We start from the raw sequence: 15630 nt of genomic DNA on the forward strand, positions 1-15630 counted from the left end.
GATCCGACCGAGCATAGCGCTCAGCTGCGGAGCAGGCGGCTCGGACACAGCAGGGATATTGTGCCTCTTCATCCTCCAGGAGAGGGATCCATGCCGAGTGGACATAGGAGCCAGCGACGGCCGGTGCCGAGAGGCCTTGGCGGTACCGGCGATCCGGTGCCGAGGGAGCGCTCCTTGAAGACTAACCAGCACTCGGTGCTGAGAGTGGAGGAGCAAGAGCTGCCTCCCTCAGGAGCTGTTTGAGATGAAAGTCCCGCTCCCCTTTGTTCTCGGATTAAAGGCCTCACAAATGTGGCACTTATCTGTGAGGTGAGATTCCTCGAGGCACTTAGGAGAGGATCTCTTGTCGGCCTCGGCTTGTGGCCGGCCGAGCATTATAAAACCCTGTGGACCGGGCATCGGAGCCGGCACCGGGTGAGGGGAAGGGGATAAACCCCAAACCCCTGTGAAATAAATACACTATACTATACTACAAACAAATAAAGTTAACTACAACTATAACATCTGAACTATATACTTAACGAGAGAAACTACGAGTAGCTAGGGAAGTGGAGGTCAGCTAAGCCGCGCTCCACTGTTCGGGTCGGCTGGTGTATATATCTGGCGCCATGGTGGTGCCACTCCAGGGGGCGCCCAGGCGACCCACTGAGTTGCTAGGGTAAAAGTCTTCCGACGAACGTGCACGCGGCGCGCACACACCTACATGGAATGGATATGAGCAATCACTCGAAGAAGAACTGGGCCTTAATCATGGCATGCTTACTCCCTTTGTCAGAGTTTGCATAGTCTCTGGTTTCCTGGTGAGTGAGTCAGGAGAAAGAAGTGTGGATGGTGAGGACTTATATTTTTCTGGGATTTAAAAGAGTTCTCTAATGCTTACTGTATCCAGGTTTGACTGGAGAGTTGACTAGTGCAATTTTGGGGGAAATAAAATCATTCAGTAGGCTGAACTACCCTTCACGCTCATGACTTTCAAGTCGTAGATCACGAAGGTCCAGACAAACATAAAAGTCTGATTAGAGCTTACAGAAATACAAGAGACTGCATAGAATGAAGAATATAAGCCCTTTTACCCTTAATACTGATAAAATCTCCCTGATAAAGTAGTTGCCTGAGCTCACTGTCCTAAAAAATCCATTTTCTGTTCCCAAAGGGGACCTGTAGTGTTCATCCTCAGCCAGGCCTAGTCATTTAACACACTTGTAGTTAGTGGCCCACGGTCATACAGGTTCTCATATAGTGCATTCATCAGGAAATAACACATTGCTTTACTCATTTAACTCCACAGCTCTTCAAAAATCACAATATTTTAAAGTGTTGTCCACTATAACCGAGGATTCAAGAGGCAGGGAAAGTGATGTCATCTTAAAAAGGGATATGCCAGGCCTGGTGAGGGGGTGGATCTTTATAGGGAAGACGGTAAGGATTGAAATAGTCTGTAAGGTTTCTTAGAAGTAAAAGCCTTAGACCCGGTTCCTGTGTCAAATTTTTTTTCAGGGGTTTACTTCAACTTTATGGTCCTCAGAACAATGAGTGTTTTTCTGTCCCTAATATTTAGTTGTGTTTGAGGCCTCAGTGCGGTTTTGGGCAATCTGACAATTCCTCTAGACTGAGTTACCTGTGTTCTAATTTGATATTTTATTAATTGTACAGTTTTCAAATTACCACATGAATTAAACATTTTAATGCAGAAGCATTTGCCTCTTTTTTATATATAAGGGAAGGAATAAAATGACAAAGAAAATATGTAGTATCTTAAGAAGTCTACTATCTGAAAACTACCACATTTCTGATAACAAAATAGCAGTATGGTCTAAATTGTCACAATACTTTTCTTATTTTTCATTTCCAGGGGATTCAGGGTTTGAGAGGCATAACTGGTATAATGGGAGCAAAAGGGAACAAAGTAAGTACTAGCAATTATCTCTATAAAATCAAATGCAGCTGGTAGAGGTTGGCTCCACTACATGCAATTTTTAAACCATGGATCACTATGCAATGGGTGCTTTCTGGGTTTAGCCTTACTTAAACTTTTGATGCCCTCCTTTGCTATGCCTGCACTTTCCCTCTCCCACCAAGTGTGTTGCAGTAATTGTAACATCATACTTCTGGTCAGGACAACAGCCAACCCTTTCCTTTCTGAGTAAATGCCTTCAGTACATCAGTAAATTTTGCTAAAGTGGACTTTCTGCAGTTTCTTACTATTCTCTCCTTCTCCCCAAGACTTACAGTAGTTTGGCATAGCCTCTTGGTGCTGTTGGCAAGGCATCAAGCTTAATTGTGATAATAATTTACGTGAACCATAACCTTTTGAAATAAAACTGAAGTTTATTGAATATTCCTTTCCCCTAATTGTGTCCGCCTCAACCTTTCTACTTCTTCTGTCTCTAATTTTCACTTGCTTGCCTTGGTACATGGATCACTTTCATTAACTCAGTTTCGATAGCCAGTCACTGAACAGTATGGTACAAATCCACTCTGAGTATCCAGTGAAAGATATGGAAAGCAAAGCTTGCTTTCTTGTTCTACGATTCCCATCATATACCCACATTGTCCCCTTCACCTCCCACAGTTATTTGGCCACTTACATTCCTGCCCCAGCTATGTGAAATACTTACTGCCTCTTTCTGAGGCACACGTTCATTATTCTTTCTAAATCTTTCCTGAAAACATTTTTTCCCCACTTTGGCTTATAATTGATTCTCTCTATAAAGCATTTTTGAAGATAGTTTTATGAGACACTATATAAAAATCAATTGCAATTCACATTTTGGTGTCAGTCTATTATACTATATATGTGCAGTGTGTTTTTGTGTGATGCAGGGAATTAGTTAACAACAATGAATTGTTCTGAAATAGTTTAAAGTGGCTTAATTCATCACTGTCCAGTATGTTTTGATAGAGGAATGACATAATTTCATATATAACATTTGCTGGCATTTAATTATATAACTCCCCAAAAGGCAAACTAGAGTTTAAAAAGATTAAAAAGCCATTTTATGAAAACTGTACTTATTTTAATAACCCAGAGCCAAATTCAGAGAGGTGCAGGGCACTTGCAATTCCTACTGAAGTACTTGGGATATGTAGGTGCTTGGTACATCTCAGGAAGTCAGCCCGACTATCTTGTGTTATCTCTTTATTCTGTAGGGTGCTCGTGGCCTTGATGGTGACCCTGGTCCACGAGGACTCCCTGGTGGATCTGTAAGTAGAGTTTTGTGTCAGCCAGATCATTCAAAGTGATATTAACTTTTAAGAAAATTTATAGAAGTAAAGCAGGGGGCTGTTTGCTTTGGCAAAGGGTTTTCTCTTAGTACAGGGGAAGGAAAACTACAGCCTGCGGGCCGGATCCGGCCCATCAGGGCTTTCAATCCAGCCCGCGGGATTGCCAGCCCCGTGGCTACATCTCGCTCCATGCAGCTCTGGCCTCCAGGGGTGAGGAGGAGTAGCTGGCTAGCCCCAGCTGGCATATGGCTCCTAGGAGATGGCTCTAACTGATATAAGTCAGAGCAAGCTGAGAAGAGACTTCAGGCTTCTCCAAACTGAGCTAGGCAGAGACTAAGGGAGTCATTATTAGTGTTGTTTGCCAGCTTCTCTCTCATTTCCCCTTGGGGTGGATGTCGTGGGAGGGAAGTTATTCTTTGGTAGGCACAGCCTCAGGTGCAGGCAGAACCAATCGAACTTCTGTTCTGCTTCCCCTGGGCTTCCACATCCTGACAGAAAATTAGGGAATGAAGTAACCGGTGCTGCTCCCTCCAGCCTCTGCAATGAGCAGATGCTAAGCGCGTGAGCTGTATAGCAATCACAGCAAGAAAGGGACAGCAGTTGCTCAGAGTTCTCCCATCTCACCTCAGAGCTGCTCCTGTGGCCATGGAGAAAGAGGTGTCCGCTTGTAGATCCCTGTAGTAATAGGGCTAATTCAAACACTTTGGTCTAACAATTTCAGGGCATTTTCTTCTTGACACAGTTATGCTCAAAGGCCACAATTTAGTCTCTTCAGGACCACAAGCGTCCCCACCCCAGACCCAGGGTTGGACACCACTGCTTTAGAGGCTGCTGTACACTTACAGCTGGCTGCCGCTGTGAGACTTCTGGTTGCATTGGAGCTGTTCTAGTCACACCTCGATTCACGGCAGCATGATGTTTCTGCTATGTGCTTGCTTCATTTTCATCAGCCCTGACTGCCATGCTACTGGTGCCATGTGTTCCAAAGTTAGCTCAGATGTTCACTCTAACTTTCCCAAAAGTTCCTTGTTCAAAATCCCAACATCTAGACAATCTTGCATGTGTTCTCCTTACTGATGCCAAAGTCACAATGTTCTGCAAGTTCTTATAAAGGCTTCCAAGCTTTCTCCAGGTCTCTGCCCTTTTAATAAAAGCATGCCCATTTGTGTGTTACATTCAATATAGAATGATCAGTACATGTATCCTCAGAGAAAATGTTGGGAGACAGCACAATGGGCCTCCTTTTCTTCCCACTTCCCCACTAACCTCCCACATCCCCACTGGTTTCCCAGTTTTTCACTTCTCAAATCTAGCTAAACTAAAGGGAGGAGGAGGGATGAAGGGAAGGAAAAAGTAGATCAAATACTACCACTTATTGTGCGTGACAGTTGCCACTGCTAGGCATCAGCTCCCCAGCTACAAAGGTTTTTAACATTATTGAGGTATAAGCAGATTCTGAGGGAATCTGGAAGTAATTGCCGCATTCCCCTAGGATCATTGTCTCCCCAACCACCCTTCACATAACATTCAACCTTATAGTTGATCTCATTTAATCTCTACTAGACAGGATTTCTTCATGCTTAAGCGCATAATCATAAACGGTACAAATGACAATATATGTAAATAATTCTCTCTCCAGCCCATGATGTAACATTGCACAATTAGCCTGTGTGTGTTTGAGCATTTCTTTCTCAGAAGCAACAGGAACAGATGATTTCCTGTAACTGATACCAGACAAGATGGGCCAGGTTAGCCTGGTATAACAATTTGTGTTCTTAAAATGGCATATATAAAAAATAAAGAAAAAATGTTTTTTAAAAATTGGGCATAACATACATGCATATCTTTGCCTCTATTCCTGCCCACTGTCATAACACAGCGGCAAGCACTTTTATGTTTTGGAGACACAAGAGTCTCTTGTTTTACAAACAAAACAGAAAAACTTCTCTTTGCATTATTCAGTTGAATGATAAAAATCACAGTGACTCTTCCCTTTCATACATGGGGATAAACAAATCATTTTTTAGTCCAATACAAGCTAAATGTTGTCCATTTAAACAAGGGCACTTTACCTCTTTTCTAACAATATTTGTTTTGGTGGGGAAAGTAGCTTGGGATGTCATAACAAAAGAAATAAAAGTTAGCCTTATAGCAGAGAAATTGTTCTAATTAAGCACCTTTATTCAGGTGGTATTGTGTATTGTATAGGTTTTTTCAGACATTCTGAGTCTGACAGTGTTGCTGTTGAAGTTAATGGTGTAACTTGATAACAGAACAGGCACTTAGTAAAAGGATGTTTATTTCTCAGTGCCAAATCAGTAAACTCCCTTTGGGCTCTGAAGGTCAAGCTGGGCCTGTTAAGTATAAACTGCACAGGCCAATTAATGTCTATGTAAATTACACATTAGTTTCAATGTAAATTAAATATTTCATTTAGAATTAGTGCGTCCTCCACAGAAAAAATATAGATGTACTCACCTTCTGAGCGTAAGTACCTAAACACCTGAAACAGTGTTTTGATCTAATAAGGGGAAGGGAAGTACCATCTAATATATCTTAAGAAAGTTTGAGAAAACTATATATCTATCTATAATTGCCTAAATGGACTAGTCAGCATGGACACCAGCATACAGTGAATGTAGATATCTTTCCTTCCCATAGTGAAGTGATTTCCTTTTAAGAGGGTTCCACTGAATTACTTTTTAGTTGTTTATAGAGTGAGAGTGCAGCCTAAGCGGCATATGGGTAAATGTGAAAACAAAAGGACATTTAAAAGGCAGTGGTGCTTATTAAAAGCTAGATCTTGCATCTTTATGCACCCAAATGCTAATTGGCTTCACTGGGAGTTTTAGGTGTTCCCAAGTAATGCAAGACTGAGCCATTAAACTGAAATTCACCAGTTAGAGGTCGCTATGTACCATTTAAGACCCACCTAAACCCTTGATTTGGGGCTCAAATGTTGCACAGGGCCAAGCACATGCTGTCTGCACAAGAGTGAATTTCACCTTTGATGTTTTACCTGATTTCATTTAATCAATACGACCAATTGTATTCTGACAATTTTGCTAAATGAAAATATTTCCTGCAGGGAGACCAGGGACAGAGAGGTCTACGGGGAGAGACAGGTCCAAAGGGAGACAGGGTGAGTTCAAATCATATTTACCAGTAAACATTTAGCAATAATATTATATATCACATTACGTGTGCTGAAGGTAACTTACCAAATACATCCATGAATAATCATGTATTGATGCTTCTTGCATATGCCACTTCAATGTATCTTTTTTTTTTTTTAGGGTCCTCAAGGTATTAGAGGAATAACTGGCCTCCCTGGGCCTAAAGGAGAAGCTGTATGTATATCTATTTATTTTAAAAATTTGCTCCCTATCATGATCCTTTAGATTGCAAATGCTGGGGAACAGCATTAAGACAAGCAAAGAATGTTCTTTATAACAATATGCTATCTGTGTTTCAAGGGCTTACCAGGGGTTGATGGCCGGGAAGGGATCCCTGGAATGCCTGGAGCAAAGGTAGGCTAACTGTATCCTATCTAGCTATCTCAGTTTACATGTTGTTTGATTCACATTGTTCTAACTGTAATAGCTCCACTCACCTATACATTTTGTATGTTTTTCAATTGTGCTACTGCTATTGGTTTCTGAACGTTCCTGTGGTAATTTGTAGTAAACTTCCCCAGCGTAAATGTCTAAAAATCACACTGTTTCTGCTTTCTAGAAATAAAGTTTTTTTTAACTGATTTAACTGAAGATTTTATATAATTTATGTAAATCGATTTTTTTCAGGGTGAACCAGGAAAACCTGGTGCTCCAGGTGATGCAGGACTTCAAGGACTGCCAGTAGGTATCTGATACTTTAAATGTGAAAGTCCTGTTCAGTTCAAACACAAAGAAGAGACCAGTTTCTCAGATGCACTTGTGCCAGCTTTTGTGCCTCCTCATCATACCTTGGATGGAAAAGCTGAGTGAATGGCCCAGGGAGGATAACTCCAGTGCAAGGGTGATCCTGAAGTGTATAGCCAAAATAGAGGGTTGCACACAAAACAAAGTCCTGGCTGTCAGCATAATAAGGAAGTAGGTTACTAAAAAAGGGTGGACCAACATGCAACTCCCTTGGGAGTTCGTTCTGGGCTAAGGGTTCAGTGTCTTGTGGCTGTTACAGGCAGGCATAAATAACAGCCCTCAGGCTACTCTAACAGAGCACAAAGTAGAAGGCCTGGACACCAGGATCAGAACAGTGTAAGTAGAAGCTTTACACATCACCCCCTGACTCTCTGCACCGTGGGAATATCGGAGCATGTGGCCCAAGAAGTTTTTAATTTTGCAAAAGTTTATCCAGGCAGTGGAGTTTCCTAACCCTTGTCTGATAGTCGGGGGTGTCTGAGCTTGGTTTAGTTTTAAGTATAAAGGAATTCGTTTACAAATCAGTAGAATGCTATTTTCATTCTTTCTACCAATATTTATTCTTTATTCAATTCTTTTTACTAATCATCTCTTTATAGTTCTATCCGCCTATCTATCTGGGTTTATATACTTGCTCATCACACATTGAAATGAAAAGAGTTAAAATGCCTAAATAACTTTCTGAATCCCATCCCGAGTGCCTTATAAATTTTAACATAAATACAAACAAGAAATTCTGGGCTTATTTATTTGGTATGGGTTTTAGATTTAATGCTGTAGGAGGTGAGGCTTGTGGTCATCCTGATGTGTAGAAGGCATCGCTATTGGGTTTTTTTTTTTTTTGGTCTGAGTTAAAGGATTGAAGGTATATTCTGATATTTGTGTATTGGGATTTGATTTTGTCTTTATCAGCACTGAGGGCTCAGCTCTCAGCTGTACTGATCTTGTGTTTGGGGCAGCTAAGGAGGTGAGGCAGTGAAAGATGGCTTTCTGCCTTTCCTAATCTTGGGACTGGGTGGGGGGCCAAAATGATCCACAATGAAAGTTAGAGCAGCCTAAGGCTGGTTGAATTTACCCAGATGTAACAATCCCCAGCGGCTGTTCTGCCAGTCTAGGATTGCTGGAGTGCCCCATACTTCCTCCTGCCCCAAAATGTCCCATGTGGAAGGGATGTGGGGGAGCTAGTGGCCAGATGCACTCACTTTATGTCAGTGAGGGATTTGCCTGTGATAGGAGAATCTGCAGCTGTCCCAGTATGGGGCTCTCCACACTTGGGTGTTGTGAGGGTTTCATTTAATTCAAACAGTATAAATAACTAAGAACAAATTGAATCTACCATAAAATACATACATAATAGGCATAGCCCTGCTCTGCTGTTAAAATACACAAGGCTATTCTTAATTCATGTGGATTGGCCACAGTCAAGGAGATGTATACCATACCAGTAAATACATTTTTATGTTTAATCTTGTAGTTTGTAGATTTAAAATGTTGGATATGTTGGGAATATAGATAGTGCATAATGTTCCCAAATTAAAAACCTTATTTCCTTTACATTTGCAGCTAGAGAAAAATTCCGCCTCCAATGCCAGGGTAAAGAATACTTCCTGCACTGGGTCAAACCAGTGTCAAGTGTTAAACAGAAACTTTTCCAAAACATTCTGCTACAGGAGCAGATACTCAGAGAAGATATTGAAGGAACTAAATTAAAATATCATTTGATTTACAGTTGCATTCTGAAGTTGGTTTTGGTTTTTGCCATGTTTTTTCCTAACGATAGAGAGCACTTGCTGTGAACGGTTGTATACAAGAGAGGGAATGTGGAATGTAAACAAGAAAGAGGGGTCTTGTAGTCTGAGCGTAAGATTGAAGTGGGGAGTTCTGGGTATTATACCCATTTCTGAATCTGGCAGTGGCAGTGACTTATGTTGTGACCCTGAACAAAGCGCAATCTTTCACCGCCCTGTGCTGCCTTTTGCCTAACTATAAAATGGGGATAATACTATTTACCTACTTCACAGGGGGATCAGGCTTTATGAATTGCTGTTTGGAAAGTGCATCAAGATCTTCAGGTGAAAGGAATCAAAAAGTATAAATTATGATTGCGATAATGTAAAGTTACATTTTTAACAACAGTTTCAGCAGGTGCTTTTTGTACATTTCTAGACTCCGTAATAACACACAAATGACATTTAAAATGTTAAAGAGTTCTGTGGCACCTTATAGACTAACAAACGTATTGGAGCATGAGCTTTCGTGGGTGAATACTTCGTCGGATGCATGTATTCACTCACGAAAGCTCATGCTCCAATACGTTTGTTAGTCTATAAGATGCCACAGAACTCTTCGGCGCTTTTACAGATCCAGAGTAACATGACTACACCTCTGATATTTAAAATGTTGTTTCTTTTAGGGTTTACCTGGCTCCCCAGGTGCAAATGGTGTTTCTGGTCCAAAGGTAAAATAATTTAAATAATCTACTTCCTTTCCTCTAAAACTGGATTTTGTGTTTATCAAATTTTAAAATAGCCAATGAAGTATTGTTCACTTGTCATTATGGTTAAATGAAAAATAACCATTGACATAAGAAATGATACATGCCAGATAAGTGAACAAAAACTTAATCAGTGGTTGGTCTGCAGTTTTTGCAGTTCTTTCACTGTGACAATAGCACTGATTTTACGTAAAAGATGAAAGAAGGTTTTGTTGATTCAAAATACTTAAAAGAATTTTTTTTTAAATGCAGCATATAGTAATTCTGTGAAATTCACTGCAGAGGATATCATTGACACATATAGCATAGTACACTTCAAAAAAAGATTAGATACGTTAATAAGAACAGCATATGCAGCTGCATTAAATGGATAAAAAGACAAGAACTTTCAATTATAACAGTTCAAATAACTGAAAAATGGCTGTTCCAATTCTGCTCAAACTCTCCATGAATATTCACATAGGGCCTGAGCAAAAAGCATTGAAAATTTCAGACCAAAAGAAATTTATTTGAGGAAAAAACCATGAGCAACTCAAAAAAAGAGATTAGCTGGAAGTTGGGATTCAATTTAAATATATGGCATGCTTCCGTGCATCCACTATAATTGGAGTCTCATCAGTGTGATTGGTTGCTGTACAAAAATAAGGGAAGAATTTATGGGAATTGGATGGAGGAGAATCAGGTGGAGAATAAAGAGTAAGAGCAAAAATGGGTACAGCAGGTGGTTTGATTTCATTGCTTGTTAATTTATTTGTTAATTCTCTTGAACTGCTATGGTAACTGGTAGTTTGGTATAGCTAACTTTTTCACCTTTCTAACAGGGCAATGCAGGTGCCCCTGGGATACCAGGTTTGATGGGAAATTCTGGTAAACCTGTAAGATCACTTTTCTTCTTTTCTGAATCTTTCACAAGAACATTTCTTTTTTGTGCAAAGAGTCACTTTTCAAATATGCTCTGTTCTTATCATCATGAAAACAGGGCGAACAAGGACCACAGGGGATAGAGGGACCAATAGGACCAAGGGGTCCACTTGTAAGTATTTGACTTGTTTCCTACTGTGCATATTTGGAAGTGTGATGTCTGAGGTCCTGGTTGATGAACCCAACAATGTGGTATACATACTACTTATCACAAGTGCCAGTTACTTAAGGAAAACACTAAGCTCTAACTCCTTAGTCAAGTGGATGCACATCAACCCACATTAAAAAAGCAGCTGTGCTCACAATTACAGTATATACAGATTTCAGCTGGACTCAAAACAAAACAATTGACGCAATTATTCCACAACTTATTTTTGGTGGTGGTGGCGAGTTTGAAACTGAAACATGGATCCTAGCTAGTCCCTGTTTTCATAATGGGCTGAGCAGAATCCCCAGATCCAAACAGAAGGACCCATGGACGCACATGTAGAGACCCCCTGGTCAAGAGTGGGAACTAAGCCCAAGACTGTCAACACCAGCAGCACAATCCCTACCACGAAAGCTAAAAAAGTAACTGATTAGCTATCAGTAAAGAGCATGCCCTTATCCTTTACAGGGCCAGCTATTAGAAACAGACACCATCACGTGCTCTGAGCCAGTGCTGTACACACACACACACACACACCTCTGAACATTGGAGTGTTAAACATGTGAATTTTGTGGCTTGGATCCTTTCTAATGCTTCTACTAGATATATTACTCACTGGTGGAGGGGGCTGGACAGGTAGTGCTTTGAACCATAGTAGTTCCTTCTGGTTGAAAATACTGGTGTTCAGAGGGGCATGCACTTTTGCTGGAGATTGCTTCCACAGCACTAACCTACTTCAGAAAAACATACAAGAGGTTTTGAAAGATGGCTAGTCCAGGGTAAGAATAAACCTTGAGGGGGGCTAGGATAGGAGAAGCAAGGACTTACATAGAGAAATATGGTGGCACTCGTTGAAGTGTAATGCTGAAGACAGAGGGACAGAGTCTATGCTGTGGATGAGATATGAGAGGTGGTGGCTGTAGGGGGCTGGTAACAGCTTTTTGATTTTCTCTCTCTGTCTCTCGCCTGGCCCCAGTCTTGGTCCTGAGAGAAGTTAGAAGAGCATGATGCTGCTGTAACTTACTGGAAATGGTCCCCAACAGACTGTCTGTGAGTTGGGGATAGCTTTAATGCACTGGAATTCACAGTGTGAGACCATTTGCTGCTCAGAAGAACTCATGCTCCATGACCTCTGTTTGCGAGTTCCTCTCTTGCCATCCCACTCCAGAGGTGCTCACTTGCTGTGATATAATATTAGTGATTTACTTGTAAGGGGAACCAGGCAGGGAAACTGGCTTCTATAAACTAATTGTTCTCTGACTTTAAATATTCAACAAAACTCATCAAAAGAACAAGTTTACTTTTCCTTTCTGTATGTTTCTGTGGTTTGCATTGTCATTTGCTGAATGTACTTCATTACAACACACTATTTTCCTTTGGAACACACCTTTGCATGACTTTTGGCCATTGGCTGTCCAGGAAGGATATAAAAATAGATAACATGAATATATATACTCAGCATGTTGTGACACAATATCTCAATGTTAAGCTTGCCATAATTATACTCACCAAAGCTTGGGTTTGTTGGAAGCCTCCAACTGCATTGTCTTGGATGGAATGGAATTTGTTTTCTGAACCCTTCTCCTGGCATTGATCTCCTAAATACTTGAGAGACACATAAAAGTTATAGTTAGATCAAGAACAAAGTATCTCTCTACATTGATAATGCAAGATAATCTGCTAAACTATGCTTTTAATCCCATAACATGCAAGTATGAGTTTATGAAATCAGCAGTCCATAGAAACAGGAGTTGACATGCTGGGTTAATTATTAGTAACCCTGCTGTCAGACAGAAACACTCAATGAAGATTAAATATAGTGATTTTTCTGATTATCACTGCAGAGATCAGGGGAATGTGTTCCCCTCATTTTGTTTCATCATTCAGTAATGTAACAGTTTCTGTAAACGTGAGCAATATGGTTAAAAAAAAATCTAGAAAAGAGTGACTTTAAATCCACAAAAATGGAGGGACAGCTTGTAAGTGTTATCATTAGTAGGGTAATAGAAATACCCACTGCACATCACACAGATTTAAGTAGAAGTAAGCTGTTTTTAAGCCATAGTATTTTATTCTCTGAAGTTTATAAACCACCCTTCTGATGAAAATACTGAAAATATTCAGTATCATTCTACTGAGGAAAACAGACTGTGAATGGCTGCCACAGCTTCCTGCTGGCTGCCTGGGAAACCAGGGTGGGAAGTCCAAGTCTTTTTCACAGGCAAGCTTCAGTGATAGAAGAATCAGGAATTTATGTTCAGCCAAAGGCAGGAAGTTGAGACTCACTTTATTTTGGGCAAGATTCTGCCTAGTCCTTACTTGTGTGTGCAGTTGTGTAGCAGGAGCAAGCAGCATTCCCTGTACACCTTGTGGAGTCAGCATTCATGCCAGGCATATAGCCCTTGCTCTCAGGAATGCAGAGACTGTTCTGCCCCTATGACTCAAGGACAGTTTGCCTCCTGCCTCTCCTCATCTCTGCACTGGCATGCAAGGGGAGCAGACTGTGCCCAATAGGTGTAGCACCCTTGTGCTCTCTGCACTTTCCCTTACTCTGGACTGTGCATAACAGGTTGGACCTATTATCTGCAGCAAGTGGCAGGAAGAAGTAGCTGCTGTGTGGTTTCTGCATATGTTGGAAGTAGGATTAGTCCTACTGGAGGTGTACAGATGTCTATTCTCCAACAGAACTGATCCTGTGATGGGAAGGGGAGTGCAAAGAAAAAAAAAGGCCTTAGCATAAAGTCTTGTGAAATCCCAGTATTAAGTGATATTTTTAATCATCGCATCATATGGTGACAGCATTCAGAACAGCCAGACATGAACCTAGGAGCTGGCCCCTAAATAAAACATGCACTGTAAGGCGTACTCTAGTTTGCTTAATAAGATCTGATTTCCATAGTGTTTTGAACTATTTTTGTGTGTACATTTACCACAGGTGGGCAAACCAAGGGATTTGTGCACTCGCATATGTCTAGTCAGGAACTTCTCTCTCCATGAGCTTGTGCAAAATCCCTGATTTGTGCCCATATGTCAAAAGAGTAAGAGCAGGCAGAGACATGGGCCAGGCAGAACATTTAGCCCACATTTTATTGACAAAATAAAACTGTCACTTTATCACACAGTTGCATCATGTTCCAGTTCAATCTTCACTAAACAATGGTAGTAACTGCCCACTGAGTGTGGAAACAATGTTTCATATTGTGACAAAGTTCCTCCTCTACCTTGGTGGGTTCTGCGCTTATTGGCAGATTTGCTCACCTCAGTGATCTTCCCCACAGTCTGGATCAACTTCTCCTGTGTCTGATCAGGAGTTGGGAGGTTTGGGGGGAACCCGGGCCCACCCTCTACTCCGGGTTCCAGCCCAGGGCCCTGTGGATTGCAGCTGTCTATAGTGCCTCTTGTAACAGCTGCATGACAGCTACAACTCCCTGGGCTACTTCCCCATGGCCTCCTCCAAACACCTTCCTTATCCTCACCACAAGACCTTCCTCCTGGTATCTGATAACACTTGTACTCCTTAGTCCTCCAGCAGCATACACTCTCACTCTCACTCTCACCTCCTTGTGCCTCTTGCTCCCAGCTCCTCACACACACTTCCTCTCCTCTGGCTCCTCCTCACCTGACTGGAGTGAGCTCCTTTTTAAACCCAGGTGCCCTGATTAGCCTGCCTTGATTGGCTGCAGGTGATCTAATCAGCCTGTCTGCCTTAATTGGTTCTAGCAGGTTCCTGATTACTCTAGTGCAGCTCCTGCTCTGGTCACTCAGGGAACAGAAAACTACTCATCCAGTGACCAGTATATTTGCCCTCTACCAGACTCCTGCACCCCACTGGTCTGGGTCTGTTTCAATATGTATCAACAAAGAGTTCATCCTCCCTGAACAAGTCCTGATGAACCACTGCCCTGCTGTGGTGTTATGGAACAGTGTGCTTCTGGAGAGGCCATCATTTGGCTGTCATGACTAGAACATCTTGACAAAAAGAGGGAAAATTCCACAGTGTTTTTCAGTATATCCACAGGTTTTATTTTTAAATAAAAATTTCAGAATTAGACATTTGCAATATTTTGACCAGTTTCTACAACTGGTCAAAAATGGAAACTTAAAAAAATTCATATTTTCAAATTGTATCAGTTATGGAAAAATTGAAAAATTTTGACCAGCTCTGTTCATGACCAACCACATACAGTCATCAAAGATCCCATAGTTGCTCTTCAATGAATTATTTCTTTTGTCTTTCCTTCCCCTCCCCTAATCTCTATGTTGGTCACCTCTTTACCACTTATTTCACTTTATTCCTTCCTCTCTTCTAACTTTTCCTTTCCTCAAGTCTACACTCTCCATCCTCCTACTTATCATTCCCTTCCTTTCTCTCCTCTCCAGGTTCCTTCTACTGTCAAAGGCCCTCTACTCATATTAAGCCCGTATTGCATTTACCTTCCTAGTGGAGGGTTCTGTGGCAGGAGTCAGGAGGGGTCTGGAGTTCTTCCCTTTTTCTCCTGACAGAGAAGAAGAGGAGCCACCAAGAAGTCACTGCTATTAGGATCATTTTCTTACTAGGCCTAAGGAAGTGAGAGAACTGGGAAGCCATGGCACCTTCTCTGGGTTAAAAGGAAGGGGAGTCAAAAGGGTTGTGTTACCTCTGTCCTCTGCTTTAGTGCTGTGGATAAACAACAAAGCTAGTAATTGCTGAAGGGCCAGGACACTCTTCAGTGTGGGATGATGGAGCCAACAAAATTAGCACTCCTCCAGTGCGCCTCTGTGGTGTAACTTGATATGGAGAAAGCAGCAAAGAGTCTTGTGGCACCTTATAGACTAACAGACGTTTTGGAGCATGAGCTTTCGTGGGTGACATGCATCCGACGAAGTGGGTATTCACCCACGAAAGCTCATGCTCCAAACCGTCTGTTAGTCTATAAGGTGCC

The 15630-nt window shown here is 41.5% G+C and overlaps 1 protein-coding gene and 1 long non-coding RNA gene across 4 annotated transcripts in view; one reads left to right on the forward strand and one right to left on the reverse strand.

Moving 5' to 3' along the window:
• COL9A1 (collagen type IX alpha 1 chain) overlaps positions 1 to 15630 on the forward strand; it is a 117562-nt gene that overhangs the window by 65918 nt on the left and 36014 nt on the right. For 2 of the 3 annotated variants that reach the window (XM_039532638.1, XM_039532636.1), the window contains 9 exons: positions 1853 to 1906; positions 3151 to 3204; positions 6314 to 6367; positions 6522 to 6575; positions 6702 to 6755; positions 7029 to 7082; positions 9559 to 9603; positions 10461 to 10514; positions 10619 to 10672. In XM_039532638.1, coding sequence (XP_039388572.1) covers positions 1853 to 1906; positions 3151 to 3204; positions 6314 to 6367; positions 6522 to 6575; positions 6702 to 6755; positions 7029 to 7082; positions 9559 to 9603; positions 10461 to 10514; positions 10619 to 10672 — 477 coding nt within the window. Of the gene's footprint in view, positions 1 to 1852; positions 1907 to 3150; positions 3205 to 6313; positions 6368 to 6521; positions 6576 to 6701; positions 6756 to 7028; positions 7083 to 8708; positions 8739 to 9558; positions 9604 to 10460; positions 10515 to 10618; positions 10673 to 15630 lie in introns of all 3 variants that reach the window. The other variant, XM_039532635.1, reaches the window with a different exon arrangement.
• Positions 1 to 15630, reverse strand: part of LOC120402190 — a 50556-nt gene that overhangs the window by 13997 nt on the left and 20929 nt on the right. Inside the window, exon 4 of the long non-coding RNA XR_005597050.1 lies at positions 12218 to 12313. This is a non-coding gene — a long non-coding RNA (uncharacterized LOC120402190). The remainder of the gene's footprint in view (positions 1 to 12217; positions 12314 to 15630) is intronic.

The sequence above is a fragment of the Mauremys reevesii genome, linkage group 3 (genome assembly GCF_016161935.1).
Source record: "Mauremys reevesii isolate NIE-2019 linkage group 3, ASM1616193v1, whole genome shotgun sequence".
NCBI lineage: Eukaryota > Metazoa > Chordata > Testudines > Geoemydidae > Mauremys > Mauremys reevesii.